Here is a 20,220-nt window from a genome sequence, read left to right on the forward strand (position 1 = left end):
TTTATGGAACCACCAAGGACGGATGGATGGAGAAAGAAGGAAGGATAACAGCCATCGGCTTCACCGGAGTTTCTCCAAGGCGCGCTCTTCGTTGATTTTTGGAAATAGTATAGAGAGAGGAGAGAGACGAGAGTGGGAAAGAGGAGACGTGAGAGTTGCAGTTTTATTGAGAAACTGCAAACGTGGAGAGAGGAGAGAGAATATATTGGTTTTGAGGATACAGTGGAGAGAGGAGAGAGAAGAGAGTGGTTTTGAGGAAAGAGTGGAGAGAGGAGAGAGAGAGAGTCACTCGTTGTTTGGGAACCACCATCGTGAAGTGTATTTCACCTCACAACCGTTGATTTTCTCTCTGACACATGTCGAACATCCGTAAAGAGAACCTCACAACCGTATGGGTGAGGGAACCTTAGAGGAAAAAAATCCCTTTGCTAGTATTGTCGAACGAGTGCAATCCAAATTATCCAGGTGAAAGGATTCTATCATCTCTCCTACTGGTAAAGAGGTCTTCATAAGGCCGTGAGTACTAGTATCTCGCCTTATGCTATGTCGATGTTCTTATTACCTTCTAGTACTTGTTTGAACCTAAATAAATTGATTCGGACGCTTTTGGTGGAAGGATAATAAGGATAAAAGGGTCTATTGGTGTATTTGAGAGTCTTTTTGTTTAAGCAAAAAGTTTGGGGTCTATTGATGCAGCTCTATGGATTCATGTATTAATGGGTAATACTTCCCTAGATCTTCTTAGTAGGATTAATTGTACTTGGGCTTGGCGTACGCTCCTATATATAAGGTAGGACTTCCATCACTGCTAGCTAAATGTAAGGCTGGTTTGAGGAATCGAGACGTTGTACTCTTGGTAAGAGCCAGGAAAATTATCTCCTCCAATTCCCTGTCCGGCTCAGTTTCCCAATTTCCCTAATAGGGGGGGGTGAACCCCACCCAGGCAGAGTGTTTGGGCAGGGGTAGGGTGGTCATTCCAGCCCCCTTGTTAGAGGAACTGGGGAACTGGGCCGGGCAGGGACTGCTTGCCTGTGATTTTGGCTCTTAATAAGCTTGAGTCATCACTTGGCTGGGCTACAAGGGATATTGTTGATGACATTGATGTAATTTTCCAGTTTCTTTTTATTTACTTCACATATGTGCCGCTCAAATCTATTAAGATGACTAAAACACAGAAAGTAAAAGCTAGGGTTTGAAAACCACATATATGAAGTGTTTGACTACAAAACAAAGGTCAGTATATAGAATCTAGGAACACATACATGGAGTGTTTGGTTGCAATATTAGTATTCAAAATATAAAGGAAAATAATACATAACATATAACGAGAAACATGCAATGCGAACTCAAGCCGTAACCCTAAATGCAAACCTTCACCTATATACGTAAATGCATGAAACGTGAAAACAAAATCATGAAAATTTAATGGAATCAAAGAGAGAGGATGAAAACCCTAGTTCCTATGATGAATATGACAAAATAAAAATGGTAATTTTTTTTTTTTTGGACTATCCTATACAAGGGCCCATAGGCCAACTACAAGCTAAAGGAAAGGCTAAGACAAGCCCACAATCTACAACTAGGGGGGGAGGGGGGAGGGGGAGAAAGGTGCCTTTTTTTGGCACAATATGCAATCCAGGAGAATCAATCCCTTGACCTCCTAGGGGGACATGCACCAACTTGCAATGCCACCAACCAACTGAGCTAACAGTTGTTTGCGAAATAAACATGGCAATTTGTGTACAATAAAATATGACAAAATTATACTCTGGGACTAAAACAAGCCTAAAAAATCCAAAAAATCCATAAAAATAAGGGGGGAAACATTGTGAAGCTAAAGTCAGGGTAAAAACATGGAGAAAACAAAAAAAAACATGGATTTAAATCAAAACCCTAGAAAGCTGACAAAACCTATTCTAACTGTGAAAATCATAAAAATTCACATAAACACATATAAAACAATGTAAACTTGTAACCTATGATGCAAAAGACACTCAAACTTGCATGTGAAATAAAACAAGATGAAAAGACCTAGAACTAAATTAAAGAAAACATGGATGAAATCAATGGATGATATATGAAAACCTATGCTATATGTATGCATGGAATCATAGAAACATATGACCATAAGATAGAACATATAAACACTATTAATCCATAGGTGATAATCATTACCTGATAAAATTAAACATCAGGGAAATCAAGGATTATAAGAATCATCATGAGATTGAGAGAACACATACCATAGACAATAGCATTCAACATACCATGCAAGAGTCTATCTTATAGATGCAAAAAGAAGAAAAAAGAGGATGTATGCTAAGCGCCACTTTGGTATCATTTTTTATTTTCATTTTTCATGTGTTTGGTATCACTTTTAAAACTTATTTTTATTTAAAATAGATGAAAGCACCCCCAAAATGATATTAGAGTCGGGAGTCTATATGGATTATGGCCAAAATCTATTTTCCCTTCATTTGAACAACTAAAATAATTTTTATCAAAATTGAACAACTAAAAGAATTTACATCATGGGGTCATCACGAAAAGTGGAAGAAGGGAACATGACCTAAAAATGGAATATGCAAAACCTAGTCTAGGAATGCAAAAAAAAAAGAAAATGGAGGAAATGTCATGCATGATCATGAAACCAGCAATAAACAAACTACATACTAAAAAAATTAACCAAATACCGAAACACAGGTGCATGCTCACTATGTAGGGAGGCAATGGTGGTGGGATATGTATGATTATAATTGGTTATAATTGAAATTTTGAATAATAGTATCTCAAACATAATTTATCAATAGTCAGGTATCCAATTTTAATTTTTTTTTGGATTGATGTTCTGCATTGCGTAGCCTACACCCAAACACATGGGTCTGCCATTCAAGGGGGTAGGATGATCATCGTTATTCTCTCCTATTACAGCACGGTGCTGTGGCATCATGCGGTGCTGCAGAGGCCATGTGACATAGTAGGCCCACATGGTACACATAACCTCTGCAGCTGCCGCACGATGCAATACTTGCTGTAACAGAAGATAAAAAATCATTTTGTCCACCCCTATGTGTCTGAGCTCTGGACACATAGAACATTGGGCCTTTTTTCGTTTTTTTTTTTTATGCAAGGGCGGCACTTTTAGTGGTTCTTGGAAAAGAGAAGAAAAGCACCAACACGTGTTCACCGCCTTGTTTGTTCGGTATTAAATAAAGACAAGTGCTCTCTTTCCTTGCAAGAGAAAGGAAGGAAAAGGGTTGAAGCTTCTTGTAGTAAACTGACAGAAATTAGAACTCATCTATTGGAATGGCTCGTAACTTGAGCTGGCCATGGGCTAAGCTGGAGGAGATGGAGATATTTTATTTTACTTCCTCCTCATGATGTAGGAACTTTCTCCACCACAGAAATGCTGAACCCAAATTCAGAGCAGAGACAGAAAGAGATATAGAGAGAGACAGAGACAGAGACAGAGAGAGAGAGGAAAATTCTTGTTCTTGTGGTGCTGGTGCTAGCTGCTGAAGTTCCGTCCACCATTAGAATTTTGCTCACATCAAATTCAAACAGAACACTTTTTCCTTTTAGATACCCTATTTCAAGCTGAGTGCAGACTGCCTCTTCTCTTCATTTGGGTTTCTGTGATACTGTTCTGCAACAACCATCTCTCTCTCTCTCTCTCACCCAGTACACAATATTGGTTGATCCAACACTTTCCAGAATCACCAACCCTAAATTGTAAACTAGTAAGTTATTCTTCTGTGTTTGTTATGGTTTTGTTCATTCAGAGATAGAATCTTGTACAGAGAGGAAGACTGGTAATGTGATATGACCCTTCCATTTCAAGAATGCTATGCCAATGTTATAGGATTCTTGATGAGAGTCTGTAGTGTAAACACCTTGTGTTATTCATCTGTGACTGGGCTTTTCTTTTTTTTCTTTTTTTTGGGTGGGGGGGTGGGGGGAGGGGATTGAAGCTTGGGTATTACTCTATGGTTGATGTAAAAGTTACATAACTAAAATTAGAGTCTCAAGCCCCTTTTTATTTTTATGCAGAGTTGGGGAGGTTTTCCTGGAGATTTTGCTTTAGGGGTTCTGCAGAAAATCACATGTATCTTGAGATAATTTTCCGGCTATATTGTCGGTGAGCAGACTTGCTTCACATTAATCTCTCTCTCTCTGATCTGTCCACCAATGGAAGGGCTCAGATAAATTGCATTTTTATTTGCACCTGAGTGGTTTGCTTTATAAGACTGAAAATTTATTTTTCTTACAATTTTAATTATTTATATTTTAGCCTTTCTTGTCCACAGGCATTCTGAATCGCAAGTCAGATAAGGACGGATACTAAAAGCAATAAAAAATGCTGCTAAGGAGCTCTTCAACACCCGTTCTTGGATCCCTGCTCTCCTCTTTCTCCGACTCTCCAAACAGGGAATTTGAGAATAGCTGCAGCAAAAACAACAAACACCCATCGAGCTCTGATCATAATCTCAAAAAGTTCTCGTTTTGTCCTGGTGGGAACTCCCACTTCAGCAGCTTCTCCTGCAACTCATCTCCAATCTCTCTCTCTGTTGTGGGTTTCTCTGACTTCGACCCCGAACCCAGTATTGCCGTCTCAAGAGGCTGCCGAAGGACCCGATCGGAAGGCAACTTAGAAGCACTTGCAGCCGCGTCGTGCGATATCGACGATTTCAATACTGCGAAGCCACTGACGAGACGATCTAGAAGACCAAGTATGTCAGTTTTGGAGACAATCCCAAGTTTCTCGATTTACAATAAGAGAGACGGGTATGAAGACGAACAAGAGAATGAAGAAGAAGAAGAAGAATTGGGTGAGAGAGATGGGTTGTTGGGGAGGTCAGTCACAATCGGAGACTCTATCCTGTCTGTGGGAAGTGGTGGATTCAGCTTTGCAAAGAACAAGAACATGGGTTTGATTATGGAGGAAGAGCTTAGCTCAGGTGTGGAAGAGGCAAAGGAGTCTAGGAGCCCACCTCTCTATCTTGCGAGAGGGATTGGAATTGATGTGGGTGGTCTTGGTGGTGGTGCTGGCGGCGGCAGGGGCGGTGGTAGGAATGGTTTTAGTCCTGATGGATTCTGTGAGGGCGGTGGCCCAGAGGGACCCCAAATTGAGGAGTATTATAAGCGGATGGTTGAAGAAAATCCTTGCAACCCTTTATTCCTAAGGAATTATGCTCAGTTTCTGAATCAGGTTAGATTTATTAATCATCTTCTCTGCCCTTATTCCCTGAATTTTATGTTACTTGTCAATTATCATTTGCACTTGATGAAATAGTTCTGTTAGTATATAACGGATATATATTTATCATCTAAGGCACCAACCCCCAATATTTTGCATATTGAGCGACAGCGCAGTCTGTGTGATCTGAGCATTATTGAAGTCCTCACAGCTGAGCTTCTTTTTGCGGGACTGTCAATGAAGTTGTTGGATAGTTTCAATTTTCCAATTGAATGTTCTGCAGATTTTCGAGGAAGTGGTCATTAGCTTCCAATATGCCACCACTTTTAGTTTTATCATAGGAGCACTTCATAATTCATAGGTTCCTCTCATAGTGGATTTTGTATTTTGTATCTCTGTGTTTGGCATTTCAATTTGGTTTATCATGAAAACATGGCTAATCGTCAAACAAGCCATAGATAGCATGTTTGCTAATGGATTTATTGTATAACACCTGATAGCACGTAGCCGTCGAAGGGACTTCTCTCCATTTTGGTAGATAACCAGCGGTGGGTCTCCTTATGTTAGTGCTCAAGGTGCTTATGGTGCATAGACCTGTAATTCACAGGAGTGAGTATCCATAGATTCTATTCTCCAAAAGCCTCTGGATTTTAATTCAAGAGGTGGCCTTCAAGTTCAATGGACATCCAGTCATCATTGGTGCGTGTGAACCAAAGACTGTCTCACAAACCTCTTAATAATATGCTTTGATCTCTGTGCGTCTGTTCTGGTGGTATGTATCTATCTTATTAGGCTTCTACCAAAAAAAAAAGTATCTATCTTACTAGGCAGATTCATCCATCCCCTAGTTGGATTAATACCTTCTTTTGTCATTCTCCTGCTATGAAAGCATAAAATCTTGTTATCATTTGGAGAGATGTCAAGTTTGCAGTCTGAATATTCTTGATTAAATGCGGATGATTACCCATTGTTGACAACAAGAAAGAGGGGTCGTCCTCTTGGGAAGGGGGGGTATGTCCTCAGCCAAAAAACTGACTTGATAGCATATAATCTGCTTTGTGCTTTTACATTTCTGTGGTGGTCGATTAGGCAAGACAGATGGGTTCATTGAATCAGTTCCAATCATTTGGAGCTGCTTGGTAAATCTTAACCACAGTAAATATCTGCAGGGCACATGTTAGAAGTAGGGAAACAATGATCATTCCTTTAACATGGAAGGTGTCACCTATAATTGAAAAAAAAATTTGAAGAGGGTGTTGTATCATTAGGCAAGAAAAGTACAAGCTTAATGCAGGCAGAGAGGAGTATGAAAAATCTCCAGAGGCTGAGTTGTATGTCTCAACTCCATAAATTGTGTTTCCAGCACATGGTAGAAGCAAGGAAGGCGTTATACGTTAGGCTAACTGAGATGAAATTGGGTAGAAGCGAGGTTCAAACAAGCAGAGAGATAGCAGTGTCTCTTTCTTAATTTCCTTTAATAATGGTTAGAACTGAAGTTAATTGAGATCTTGTCATATCTTACAGTTAAACCAATACTCCCTATTCTTGCTTTCTGAAGTACTTCCTTGTTATTCAACAGTGTAAAGGAGATCTGCGAGGGGCTGAGGAGTACTACTCGCGCTCCATACTAGTAGATCCAACAGATGGGGAAATCATGTCACAGTATGCTAAATTATTGTGGGAGCTCTACCATGACCGTGACAGAGCTATGAGCTACTTCGAACGTGCAGTTCAAGCTGCACCTGGAGATAGGTTAGTATTTTTTTAGATTCATATCTACATGACAAAGCATGTAATGTAACTTACTAGAATTTAAAAAAGAAAACTCACTTCCTTTCTTCTTGGCAGCCATGTCCTTGCAGCATATGCTAGCTTCTTGTGGGACACAGAGGACGAGGACGAAGGTAGCCAGTCACAGGATCTTGCTGGTGCACCAGCTTACCTTATGGGAGCAGTGGCCTCCGTCAGTGTGTGATTGTGGCATCCATTGCTAGAGAGATGCTAAAGCTCTGTTAAAATTACAATGTTGGAAATGTCAAATCCATGCTTTCAGTAGCTATTCTAACTGCACTAAACTTTTACTTAAATTTGATGCAGTAATAAGATCAATTCCTTTTCCTGTATTTTAAGTTATGTCTTAGTTATGTGAAATAAGGCATGGCTAACAGTATATGCCGTGGAATGAAAGGTGATATTTTGGAATAAAAAAAAAAGTATTCTCTCTGCAATTTGAAATTGCAATTCTGTGGATGCATTTGGCTTGGGACTTTGTAATTTCTTGGGACTCAGTTTGATTGCAAGGGAAATAAAGTGAAGGTAAGTGAAATCAAATCAAATAGTTTACACATCTTGATAACAAAACTTTCATTTTTTCTTTTTAAAACTTATTTCACTTCCCTAAACCAAACGAAGTCTAGGAGGGTGGAAGGGTTCTTTTTACCTCCCCCTTTTTCTTTTCAAGGTGGTGGAAGGGTTTACATTTTCATTGAAAGTATACAACAGATGCACTTGGTGGGCTAAAAATCAACTTGGTGAGATAGATTGACCAACAGATGGACACAAGAGTATACCCAACAATCTTGTAGATAGAAACTGGGCATTTCAAGAACTATGGGCCAATTGTTCAAGGCCAGTTCTAACTGTGCTCTGATAGGTTTGGTTTGTCATTTCAGTGCCAAATATGCAAGGGTTTTGGCAAAAGGATTTCAGAACGAGAAATCAGATCTCTGGCCACAGAGGTAAAAGAAATAAAGCACCTGTTTTTCCCTTAAATTCTTGCTTTGGGATCCTTAATTGGTATATTTCCTTCCTATACTATAGCACCCGGTAAGGACTACCCCAACTTGTGACTGAATCTTTCCTGGTAAGGACTACCCATTAAGGACTTATGCCCTTCATCAGTTTCTCCTTCAGAAACCATATACATAATTGAAAACTACTCGCTGTGTACATCCTTCCAGGCTTACTAAATTACACAGTTATTTGCTTATGCAGAAGAGCATATTGCAGCAGTTCAAGATCCATATGTGCCCTCTACTGAAGGCTCTTGCTGCTTATATTTTCTACACGATCACTGGAAGCAGTATCTCAGAAGCTTTTTCATTCTTATAATGACTTCTCTCCACACACCCCCCCCCCCCCTCCCCCTCCGTCTCTTTCTCATAATTTTTTAGTTGGTAGGGTACCTTGAACTTGTAATGTTTCCCTCATTCGATCTTTTTATGTTGAGAAAAGTAATACAACCCCGAAAAAAATTCCAACTGATTTAAAAAATTGAAGTAAAACATATGCCACAAAAAACAGTGCTGCTTACTCCTGACACCTCATCTAGTCAAAGTGAGAATCCACAAGAACACAAATATATATATTTTTTCTTACCCATGACACGAAAATTTTACTACCAGAAAAACCTTTCCCGCTGCTGGAAAATTAATAAGTGGCTGGCTCTATTGGGTTCTGCCCATTTCTTGATACTTGGTGTGCCAATGCCCCTCTGTCTGGTCTTGGACCTCGCTGATGGAAACCATTACCTCGAGGACTGTTGTCATAGTCCCTCTCAGCACCATCTTGGCCACTTCCCCAGCCAAAATTCCGACCACCAAAACGCCCCCTTGGGGCCTCTGTCTGATGGCTGTTCCGCTCTCTTCCCCTTCCTGTTCAAAACAATTCAGAAACCAGTAGAATGTTAAAGAGCATTGGTCATATCTGAATATAAATGCCAATGAATGAAATATGTTCTAAAATTAAACTGCACTAAGACCTTAGAGAGGTTCCATAAAATAGAACTAGCGCTCCTCACCTGAAAACTAATGCCACTTTAATAATATCTGAATATAAAGCTTACATATTTTCGAGGGTTAAATCTGACATATAGTCAATATATACCTAGGAAGCAATTATCACTCCAAGGCAGCTAACAATTCCAAGTAGAAGATAACAAGCCTGCAGAAAAGAATTGAAGGGTGACTAGAGGAACTACTCATTGACTGTAGGTCATGGAAAAGAGTGGACAGCAACCACACAATTAGGTACATGGCTAAAATGGCCAGGGATTTGAAGTAGTTTGAACTTTGAACTGTCTCAGTTGGATTCTTTTGTCTTAAAGGGGGGGGGGGGGGGGTGTTGTGTGTTGGAAATACATTGGCATTGATAACCAGAACTGCAAAGAAATGGAACACATTCAACACCAGGAAGTTTCCTTGAGCAGCTAATTTACGTTAAACAGTACATTTAAAAACATATCAAATTTTCTCCTGGCAACTGGTACATTTTAGGTGCTACACATATTTTCAGAGGGTTGTCACAGAGAGGTTCCCAGCCACAGGGAATAAACACCCCCAAACACCCCCCCCCCCACACAAAAGAAAAAAAGAAAAAAAAATTTCTTTGATGCTAATACTCCATCCCATCATTATAATAACGTGAATACCAAAAAGCAGCATTTCCCAGGTAGAACCAATGGCAGCCTAACCATGTTTAGCGGAGGCACATTTTCATAAGCCCCAACTAAAAACACGTGATGAGATCAAAAGAACTTCAGAGGATTAAGCCATGAATGCCGTATCTTAAAATATGATATATATATATATATATATATATATATAGAGGGGGCGGTGTTGGGGACTCATATGGCTTGCATAACCCAGACTAGATATAATACATCAACAGGAATCAGGTGATCTAACCAGCAAGGATGAAGGTTTCATCCATCCACAGTCATCATAGCTTTAGGTATTTAAAGTAGGAAAGTTTTGTGAAACATACTTCCTCGATATATGCTGTTGCTGTTTGCTCTCCGCTCCTCAATGTGTATTTGTCTCCCACCAAGCTGTATTGGAGATGCCTACAGAGAAACCAGGCCAAATAAGTCTTATATTATGTACAAAATTCACCCATGAAATATAAAACTAGGAGATTTCAGTGGTTAACTCCAGAATAAATAATTATGACAGATAAGTCATATTCCTTGCTCTTGGCAAAGCAAGAAAGCAAACAAAAAGCTCAACTCAACCAATGTATAAACAATGAATTGAAAAACTGTGGCCAAGACAGAACTTAATGGTATCATCAGAAAAGTAAAAGCTTTTTTCACTTGGAAACTGATCAGTAACAGCTTCCATAGGAAAACTTTCTAACCTGAATTGCATTTTGAACACCGAAGGCATCTTCAAATTCAACAAATGCATAGCACACACCAAATTCCTGCATGTCAATGTGAATACATCCGCACATAGAATGACATCAGCTTCATTTCTGAGGTGCAAATGAAGGAATTCAATAGAAAGATCAGCAAAGATAATGGACCTTGCGGTGTCTGATGGCCACCCCGTCAGGCCTGATTCTACCAAAGTTCTTAAACTCCTGGTCAATGTCAGAAGCAGCAATGGTAGTGGGCAAGTTCCTCACATAGACGGATCTCACTTCACCTGAGAATTCATACACCAAGAATAAAAAATGATGCGTTTCTTTCATCTAAGTTTTTATGTGCTGACAAACAGGAAAAAAATATGAATTTATAATGGCAGTTGCAACAAGTTAGACTTTGACATTTAGAAGAATTTAATTATTGCTTTGACAAAACACCAACACACCAGGAATTCCAGACTTTTCAACAAATTTGTTAATGAAATATAGTGAATATAAATACTCAACAAATCCCTGGAAATAGTACCTAGATATAAACATATAAAGAAAATTGCAACAATCCATATTTTTCCTACGAAGAAATGAAGATTCCAAAATATACAAAGAAAACAAAGTGTAACTTTAGTTATTTACAAGAAAAAAACATTAAATTTTGACAAATAACAGAAAAGGACTTGTGCTGTTCCAAAATTTTATAGTAGTTGAAAGTTTTATTGAAAAGGATGGAAACATTAGACCTTGCTTGAATCCTGAAAATAGAAACTACAAAAACATCAGGTTGCCATCAATGGGCTGTAAACTAAGGGTGTTAATTGGTTCGGTTTTGATTTGGTCCAAAGTGTGAAGGCCAAAGGGTAGATACCAAAACTGAACTGTTTATTAAATGGTTCCAATATCTCAAATTGAACCAATTAATTAATGGTTCTGGTTAAACCGTTTTTAAACGGTTTCAGTTAAATGGTTTTTCTCTGTTTCGATTTTTATTTTGTTGCTGTTTCGAGTTAACAGTTGGGGTCCAATTGGGAACGAATCTATTTTGAAGCCCAATAAAGAAATCTGATGCTACTGGGTTTGAACCACGACATTGAGGCCCAAATTGGGACTAAGAAATTAAATAATAATGATAATAATAATTTACATGGTGTAAACCACTACTGAACACCAGAAAGCATATATAAAATGTCAGGACTAACCCCCTTTTTTTATCGGTATAGTATGTACAATCGGTCCAATAGCATACCGGTTCTAATAGGATTTAATCGGTTCAAAACTGACTGTTTAAATGGTTTCACTTCTTAAAACCAAAACCGATTAATAAACGGTTTGATTCAGTTTTGGTAAATGGTTTCGGTTTGCAATTCACACCCTTACTGAAAACAGTCAAATACAAAGCGGATATAGGACAATCCATATTTTTGTCCATTTTAAATATTTGAATATAAAATTGGATATTGAATATCTTACTAAACATAAAAAGGACCATAAAATAAAAATTCAGGCCTCTCCCAGGGGTAAGCTCATGGGACCAGTTGTTTAACACATACATAATCACTATAAATTATATAGGCCCCATTTGGTAACCTTTTTTTGGAGTGATTCTGGTATTTTTTTGTTCTGGTGGAACACTTTGGGAGTGAAATTGCTTAAACCAATTCTGGGTTGATTTTATTGTTCTCACAGAACAAACTAATCCCAAAAGTGATTGAGATTTTTTTTTTTTTTTAAATTTTGGTGAATCACTCCAAATCTAATTAAACCCGAACCTGACTCCCTCTTCTCTGGCCGTGAGCCTTCCTCCCTTGGATCCACCGCTGCCGTAGCTCCACCATCGCCATACCCTCTACCACGACCATCTCCCCTAGTCTACTCCACCACACCTCCCTCACTCTCTGTGTTCTGACATGGTGGAGCTTTCAAAAACGTACATTTGTGTTCCGTTGATGAAGCTGGGGCAAGGGATCTTAATCTTCGGAGATCCCTAGTCGAACTCTATCCTCTACTACAATGTCAGATCCATTATTATTTGCTACCTCAACAGGTCTTAATGTACAACGAAGTCCCCAACTACTCAAATAAGAACCCAACTCTACAGCAGGATCAACAAAGTATGGTCCGCATATGGTTAGATCAGCAGGGTTCTTGATTGGTAATAGCAGCAGCCTTCAAATAGCAACCGAACATTGCTTCCAACAGTGGAATCAAGCGTTTGAATGCCCTTCAAAAGATTCTTAAATTTCAGAACTAAATACTCACTAAGATTGATGGAAAAAAGAAGAAAATAGAGGATAGAATTGGATCGAGCATCCCACTCTCTCCCGGGTCTCTCACCCACTCATAGGTATAGGCATCTCACCCTCCCCACTGCAACTCACAGCATAGCATGGTTTCAAACCAAAACTCTCCTTTTTTTTTCAATTTGTTGGCTATAGAATCCAGCCACAACCTTGTATTTATAAAATTGAAAATTGATTACAGCATTCTAGAACTTTGCCTAATTAAAAGCAAGGGGCGCTGTTCTCTGTGCCACAGCGCAGGCTGCGCCCAGGCACATGGGGGTGGGCACAATGACCACCCTGTCCCCCTGCACAGGCTGTCCATGTGCCTGGGCGCAGCCTGAGCTGCGGTACAGAGAACATTCTCCCTAAAAACAATTACAAAGAAAGATAAAGAATCCTAGAAAAAGGAAACTACTAATAACCTATAAATTAGAAACTAACCTCTAGCTAATAAAACCCCCCATGCAAGATATAAAAAAACTTCCTAAATCTAGGACAAATAAAGTTGTCAAATCCTCCTCCCACTTCAATCTTGATCTCCAAGCTAGCTGGCCATGGGGCCCACACGATCTGGTCATTATATCCTCTTATCCAGCAAGAAAATCTGGGAAATATCTCTATTAAACTCATGGGTGATAGTGTGATACTCTATCCAAATCTGGAAATATAATCCCCATGCAATATGCCTGATTCCTTATGATATTTTCCTCAAAATTAGAAATCTTGTACCCCCTGGAATGTGCTCTGTTGAACCAACCAAGAACCAGGACACATCAGACCAGGCTGTCTCCCACAGTGATTCTGGACTGGTTTTTTGAGCCTTATTCCTGCGGCTACCTACACCTGTGCTAGAACCTGAGAACTACATCAGGCCTCTTGAAGTTTTTATCTACGGTGAACATGCTTATCCGTCCACCGTCGTTCGCTTCTTCCCTAATGGCGAGTGAATTGCTTTCCGATTAGATCGACAATTTGCAATGGTCACCTAATGGCCAGAGGATCATAGCTTCAGGTGACGACAAGGGCAAATCATTCGTCCAGGCTTTCATATGGGCTTCATATTCACTCTCTATTCCAATTTATCTGGTTCTATTTGAAGTGATTGTAGGCTCGAATGGAGATATTTTTATTCCAAAGATTTCCCATCAATTATAGTTGCATTAAAAAATTGGAATATTGAGTGACATCAATCTTTCTTGTTGTTGGTTAGTATAACTAATAAAATCTCCATTGGAGGCTAGATAGATTTTATTACCTGCAATGATCTGATTACCTGCAATGCGGAGGAGTCGAATTCTAAAGAACTGCAGCTCTTCGCTTGGTTACTGCGAAATGGGTCAGTACTCAACCCTTATTACCTCAGCAGACTTGTCTCTGCCTACACAAACTCATCATCTCTGTTCGTGGGAGAGCAAGCTCACTCTGCAACTATCAAGCTCGGCTTTGATTCTAACATATTCATCCACTGCCTTCGTAAATATGTATGGTAAGAACAACAGAATTTCGTTGGCCCAACAGACATTCGATGAAATGCTTGAGAGAGATGTGGTCTCTTGGAAGGAGGGTTGGAAGAGTAGGGAAAGAGGGAGGTCTGGTTTAGGGAGTTGACAGGGGAAAAGTATAGAGACAACTTCATGTTACCAAACACTATTCTACCCGACAGAATCACTCCTTCAGAACTGAATCACAAAAAATCAATTCTAACTCGGAATCAATCTGAGAGAACAGAAACGTTACAACATGGGGCCATAGTTTCTACATAATATTACCTAAGTTCTCCAAATTAAACAAATCGGATACACTTCAAATCCTATTTATGATTTTATAGTATAGGTAAGGGAAGGTTATAAGTTAAACATGCTCCACCAGCGCAAACTTCCTAAAACAACTGAATAAACAATAACAATTTAGTCATATGCACTGCAGTTCATCAAGGACTTCTTAATGATATTTTATACACTCAAAATAATGTCCCAAAACTTTGAACAAATGATTGGAGTTGGAGCAGGAGCAAGAGCAGGAAAGCTAACCTTCTTCTATGGCAGTCACTTCATCTGTTGCTTCTGCACCAGACTTTTCAGGAACATTTGTTGATGAAGGGTAGGACTGTGAATAATTCAGGTGTCCTGCAGGATTCCATTCTAAAGTAGGTGTCGTGCCTTTGTTTAAAGATGGCGGAGGAGCCACTGATGAAACAGATTGCCCTTTTGCAACCCGTAACTTCCAAGTACAAATAAAACATTGAAAGGAGGACAGAATAATATTAGTATTTTCAAATATAGAGGCACACAAACACACACACACACAACTTGCAACAGGAGCAGCAATTAGCCGAGTGGAGCATACAATAGAGGCATAAGTCTTCTTCAGAGGCTTTCCAACAGGTTCCTCAATTGGGACAGGAAAATCTCGGACAGAGTTCATTGCACTTCGAAATGAACCTGTCATCCCTTCCAGTGCAGTTTCATCCACTATGTATTCTGCTTCAGAGACTTGCTGCAGCTGAACTTCTGGAGGACTGTACTTGTCAACTGGATCACTTTCTTCCAAATGAACTGCTGCCACGAAATTTGCAGCCTGAATTTCTTCCCTGAGCAAATAGTCTGAAGCTGCCAATACCATTGTTTTAACCATTGTCAATATTTTTTAATTCAAACACAATTTCCGATTATTCTTCAGTAACAGTACAGTAAACTAAACTGATCCTCCAGCTTTTAAAGGAATTATTAATACATGTTACTTTAAACTTTTAGGATTACTAGCGAATTTCTTAGTTTACATTTTAAATTTTAATTAGGCACTAAAATCAGATTCCACTGCAATATATGACCATTCTTTGAGAATGGCAGAGTAACAGACCTTATGGCCACTCCTTCAAATAACACATACTCTTATTCATGCTTAAATCCAAATGGTAGCCCTTATTCAGTGAATGGTCATCATCATCTAAGCCTAGTCTCATCTTTTTGGGTTCAATACATGATCTTATAATTATATATATATTGTTATATATACTAGTGATTAGTCCTATGAAATTCACAATACCTGGCTCCAGAATAGGACTAGATGCATTTAGTTTAGAATCAAAATTGTTCTGAGCCAGCATAGCTGTCGGGTGCTGGTGAATCTGTTCCTCGTCAAGGAAGAGAAAGATATCATTGAGAACAAAGAAGCCTTTCTCCTGAGGAGCAAGGAAAAAGGTCTGTACAAATTTCCTCCCACCACTGAAATCCTTGGTTCGCACACAACCTGAAACCTTAACGAGAACTCCTCCCTCCCATGAGTTCAGAGAATGTACTGTTTTGACCTCAATTTCAGTAAAATTGAGTGACATGATAAGCGTATGGATTTGCTGCAAGGAGAGAATGGCAGGACACTGTTAGTTGTATACAAGATACAAAAAAAATTGAGCAAACTACAGTTGAATGGCAAGGTGGAGAACAATGGGCTTTTTGGAGAAAGCAATTTTCTGATTGGGTTGGGGGTTGGGGAGCAAGGCGCCTACAGGTGAAGATAATTATTAGAAAATATAAGTGAAAATATGCAGAAAAGATCAAAGCAAAAGTAATCCATTAGCTGCAAGGAGAGAATGGCAGGACACTGTTAGTTGTATACAAGGTACAAAAAAAATGAGCAAACTACAGTTGAATGGCAAGCTGGAGAACAATGGGCTTTTTGGAGACAGCAATTTTCTGATTGGGTTGGGGGTTGAGGAGCAAGGCGCCTACAGCAGAAGATAATTATTAGAAAATATAAGCGAAAGTATGCAGAAAAGATCAAAGCAAAAGTAATATTAATACAGAAAAACAAGATTCTTAGACAGAGCATCTCCAGTGACACTTGAAACTACTAAAAGAGGGGAACATTTTTTTGGGAAGGGGGAGGAGGCACACAAGGTAAGAATAAGTTGCAACAGAATTTTTTTTGGGGAAGGGGGGGCGCACATGCTTACCGCTACAGGTGGCAAACTCGCTTTGGGTAAAAACGTATTAGTAGCCTATATGCCATGGGAAGGCTACAATTTTGAAAACGCGGTACTCATTAGCAAGCTTTTGGTATATGGAGATATTTATACTTCTTTTCACATACGGAAATATGAAATTTAGACATGTGACAAGCCAAGGTCCGTAAAGCATCGCTAATGAAATACCGTATTTAGAAGCCCATTTACTTAGAAATTTAGACAGAAATGGAATTGTGATATTGGGATCTTAGGTAGAAACAAGTTATATATTAGTAGGTAAATTAACGCCTCAGATGACGAAAGAATTATCGTATGCCTTGGAAGAAGGATTATAATGAGCCATACTAGGCATTCAAGTATCCACTTCAAAGAAAACTTGTCTAAAATTACCTATCGGTGGAAGGGGTTGAGTTATTGACGTGAGATAGATCCCGCAAAAGGGTTTCCAATTATATTCCAGAAACAATTCGTGTAAATATTTCACAAAAACGTGAAATCAAAGTAGGTGATAAAGTAGCTAGAAGGCGTAGGAATAAGGGTATCATTCCCAAAATTTTGCCTAGACTCTATGCCGCCTTCTTTGCAAGATGGAAGATCTGTTGATATGGTCTTCAACCAATAGGAGTCCCTTCGCGAATGAATGTAGGACAGATATTTGAATGCTCACTGGGTTAGTGGGGGGATCTGCTAGACAGACATTATGGAATAGCACCTTTTCACTCTCGGTTATGTGAAAACTTCAACTGGGTTTGAACCCTGAAAACTTGAGCTAACCTTTGGATGATGCTCGAATACTTGCTAGTGTGTAAAATATACGATGCTTAAGAGGGTACAAGAAGAAAAAAAGTAATGGCTTGATGATGACAACATAATCTAATGATGGTTTAATTTAATTAGGAACATTTGTGCGGTGTAAAAAGGATCATCCCCAATCCTCGTTAGAAAGGTCCGGTTCGAGGTTAACCCATAACACACCCCCATTGTCTCCTAAAGCAATCCTGTTTGGTTCCCCAAAGCCCAACATAAGTACCAGTGACAAACCATCCCTTACCCTGGAGCAATTTTTTTTTTTTTTTTTTTTGGGGGGGGGTGGGGGTGGGGAAGGGGAGGGGGCACATGCTTCTACTCTAGTCATTCAAGTTGTTCTCTGATGTTTTAAATTTCCTTTTTGGTAAATCATGTAATCTTGAGTAATTATTAATGGTCCAACTGGTCTATACTTCAAATTTGTATCATTTGCTTGATTCTTCATGACGGAATTGCAAATTTAAAAGCCAAATGTTTGTAAGGATAGTGGCTGTTATCTAAATTGAGAAGAAAGAAACACTAGAATTATGAATTCTACAATGCACTATCTGAATTTCCCCAAAAAAAAACATAGGATGAATAGAATTTTAAAACAGTCCAAATTTCTATCAAGACCCAAGCTGTTTAGCGGTTATGCCTGATTCAAAAAATCATTTCCTCAATTTCCCTTCCAAGAAAATGGTACGTTAACCTGAAGACCCAAAAAGAGAAGAATATCCCAAGCAAGATGGGAGAGAGTAGCATAAGGAACTGGACACACACAATCTTGAAATTGAATAAAAACAAGGTATATGAACAGGCAAATATCAATGAGGTAACAAAACCATGATAAATTTCCACTAAAATCATTTTAGAAAGTTAATACCAACTAATCTGAAATTCTGATGAAACATATGGGACTATGTGATAGAGAATATCACTATGATATTGCCAGAGAAAACTAAAGTAGCAGAACAATAGGGGGGGGGGGGGGGGAGAAGCATAAGTTTTTTGCCAAATACATTTTTCAATGTAAATCACCAGGGTGGGAATCAAACAGAAGATCCATATACGACGAGATGAGAAACCAGCTTATGAACCACAAAATCCAAGTGCCATGCATCAGCATTAAAAAAATTATATAGAATGTATTCAAGCGGATATTACAGTTTTCCAATAAACACAAGAGCTCAATCCCACTTTTAATGATTAACTAATTCATGCCTTTTCAAATACTTACAAAAATATAATAAAAATCAATTTTTAAACGTAGAAAGAAAGAAAAAAAAAAGGTACAAATGTAACAAACATTACCAGCATTGATGTTGCCAACTCGCTAGTATTCCCATCAACATGAAGCACTGAACTTGTATCCGTATAGAACTGATGAGCAAAATCCGGCGATTGTTTAAGAAGCTGATAATACTGGCCAACGAAGTAAGATCCAACCTGAAACACCAAAACGAGAAAGAGTGTAAGACAAATAGCGGGACCGAGACATAAACACTAGTAGAGAAGCAAATTTCGTGGGTTCACCTCAACAGCACTGACAGGGGTGTGAAGCAGAGTCGACATCATTTCTCTCTAGAGAAACATGTAGCACAAAAAATTCGTGAAACCCTAGCAACCCCCAAGCGAAACCCTCGACGTGCAATGCTTCGGATAAACTGAAAAACCAAAAGCTACCAGATTTTTATGACCCATAAACAAAGAGAGAAAAAATTCGTTCCTTTCTCTGTATTTTTGGTTGGGTTATATATAATCAGGATAAAATGAGATGGAGCTAGAGACGACGACAAATAAATTGCATGGAAATCTATAGAGAGAGAAGCTGAAGAACCTCTCTGTAGTCTGTACTCTGTACTAGAGAAGAGATCAGATTTGAGAAAATCTTTGTTTTTTCCCTCTCAAACGCAGTCTTCTCCACTGGTTTTTTTTAGGTTGTTTCGGGCCTTTTGGAGTCCCTTGTGCTATCGTCGCATTCGTCTAAAACCGGGAGCAACTTATTAAGAAACACTGTAGGGTTTATTGATTTCCGTTCGTTAGATTTTGAATGTTGTTTGTGGATCTAGAGATTCTGTAGGATTGTTCTTTGATGGTGTGTGACCGAAGTAGTATTATGCTAATCTTAGTTGGACCAGTCTTGTTTTCAAGCCACAAACAAACCGCTTGGTCTTATTAGGTGGTCGAACCATTTTACATGCTCAAATTGAGAAATTGATGATTAGCCATAAAGTTAAAAATTGAATAGGTGGGCCATCTTCTAGTTCTTGTATCAATTGGATGTCAACCTCTAGATCTATTAATTGATAAGTTGAGTCATCTTCCACAAGTCATCTTTTGACCATTTTATCCTTTGTTTATTTCATGTCATCGATACCAATATGGTATTGGCATGATCGCCTATATCAGACGATACGATATCGATATTTCAAATCATGAGAGTAGATAAGAAAATCTTCATTTTCAATAGTAGAAGGTAGAGGAATCCACGATTACGCATGTAACATGGTCCTGCAGAAAGTTAAAAGTTTAGACCGGGTGGTTGGGCCGACCATAAAATCCAGTGGCCGGGAAAAAAAGGGGTTATAGAAAGCAGCGTAAGATAGCATTGACTTAAGGGAACACGTGGTTTCCTTTCCTAGGTTGGGCAATTCCTTTGGATTCCATCCAAAAGTTTGATAATGATTGGATTGTAAAGAAAAAGTGTTAGAAGACGGAAAAGGAAGAAGAAAAACAGAAAGAGAAGGCGGCGCTTTTTTTAACAAACCATAGGTTTAGTTTTTTTAAGCCATATGTTTAAATAATAAATTAAGTAAAAAAAAATGAATTAAATTAAGTGGATTGTGTTT

At 38.8% G+C, this 20,220-nt stretch overlaps 2 protein-coding genes across 4 annotated transcripts; one reads left to right on the plus strand and one right to left on the minus strand.

Moving 5' to 3' along the window:
* The first annotated feature begins 4,302 nt into the window (after window positions 1-4,302).
* LOC122669224 lies at window positions 4,303-7,425 on the plus strand. The gene is made up of 3 exons (XM_043865926.1): window positions 4,303-5,209; window positions 6,777-6,949; window positions 7,046-7,425. Exons 1-3 carry the CDS (start codon window positions 4,358-4,360, stop codon window positions 7,170-7,172), a joined length of 1,152 nt encoding a protein of 383 aa, XP_043721861.1. The 5' UTR covers window positions 4,303-4,357; the 3' UTR covers window positions 7,173-7,425.
* Window positions 7,426-8,582: 1,157 nt separating this feature from the next.
* LOC122669222 (nuclear transport factor 2-like) lies at window positions 8,583-19,105 on the minus strand. 3 transcript variants are annotated; one of them, XM_043865925.1, is made up of 9 exons: window positions 18,920-19,105; window positions 18,683-18,817; window positions 15,664-15,970; window positions 14,965-15,227; window positions 14,649-14,838; window positions 10,502-10,626; window positions 10,334-10,399; window positions 9,961-10,040; window positions 8,583-8,852 (listed from the first exon to the last, which is right to left on the minus strand). In XM_043865925.1, exons 1-9 carry the CDS (start codon window positions 18,944-18,946, stop codon window positions 8,627-8,629), a joined length of 1,419 nt encoding a protein of 472 aa, XP_043721860.1. In that variant the 5' UTR covers window positions 18,947-19,105; the 3' UTR covers window positions 8,583-8,626. The 3 variants fall into 3 exon arrangements, with proteins under 3 accessions (XP_043721860.1, XP_043721858.1, XP_043721859.1); XM_043865923.1 differs by having other exon boundaries at window positions 8,583-8,850; window positions 9,962-10,040; window positions 18,905-19,105; XM_043865924.1 differs by having other exon boundaries at window positions 8,584-8,850; window positions 9,962-10,040; window positions 10,502-10,623; window positions 18,905-19,105.
* Between the last annotated feature and the right edge of the window lie 1,115 nt (window positions 19,106-20,220).

This window comes from Telopea speciosissima, chromosome 7 (assembly GCF_018873765.1).
Source record: "Telopea speciosissima isolate NSW1024214 ecotype Mountain lineage chromosome 7, Tspe_v1, whole genome shotgun sequence".
In the NCBI taxonomy this organism is placed as follows: Eukaryota; Viridiplantae; Streptophyta; class Magnoliopsida; order Proteales; family Proteaceae; genus Telopea; species Telopea speciosissima.

Coding starts and splice junctions, on each gene's coding strand:
- LOC122669224 (XM_043865926.1), top strand. CDS start 4,358: ATGCTGCTAAGGAGCTCTTCAACACCCGTTCTTGGATCCCTGCTCTCC. Junction 5,210..6,776: donor ATGCTCAGTTTCTGAATCAG/GTTAGATTTATT, acceptor GTTATTCAACAG/TGTAAAGGAGATCTGCGAGG. Junction 6,950..7,045: donor CAAGCTGCACCTGGAGATAG/GTTAGTATTTTT, acceptor TCTTCTTGGCAG/CCATGTCCTTGCAGCATATG.
- LOC122669222 (XM_043865923.1), bottom strand. CDS start 18,946: ATGATGTCGACTCTGCTTCACACCCCTGTCAGTGCTGTTGAG. Junction 10,627..14,648: donor AGTGACTGCCATAGAAGAAG/GTTAGCTTTCCT, acceptor TGTATGAATTCT/CAGGTGAAGTGAGATCCGTC. Junction 8,851..9,961: donor CAACAGCATATATCGAGGAA/GTATGTTTCACA, acceptor TGTTTTGAACAG/GAAGGGGAAGAGAGCGGAAC.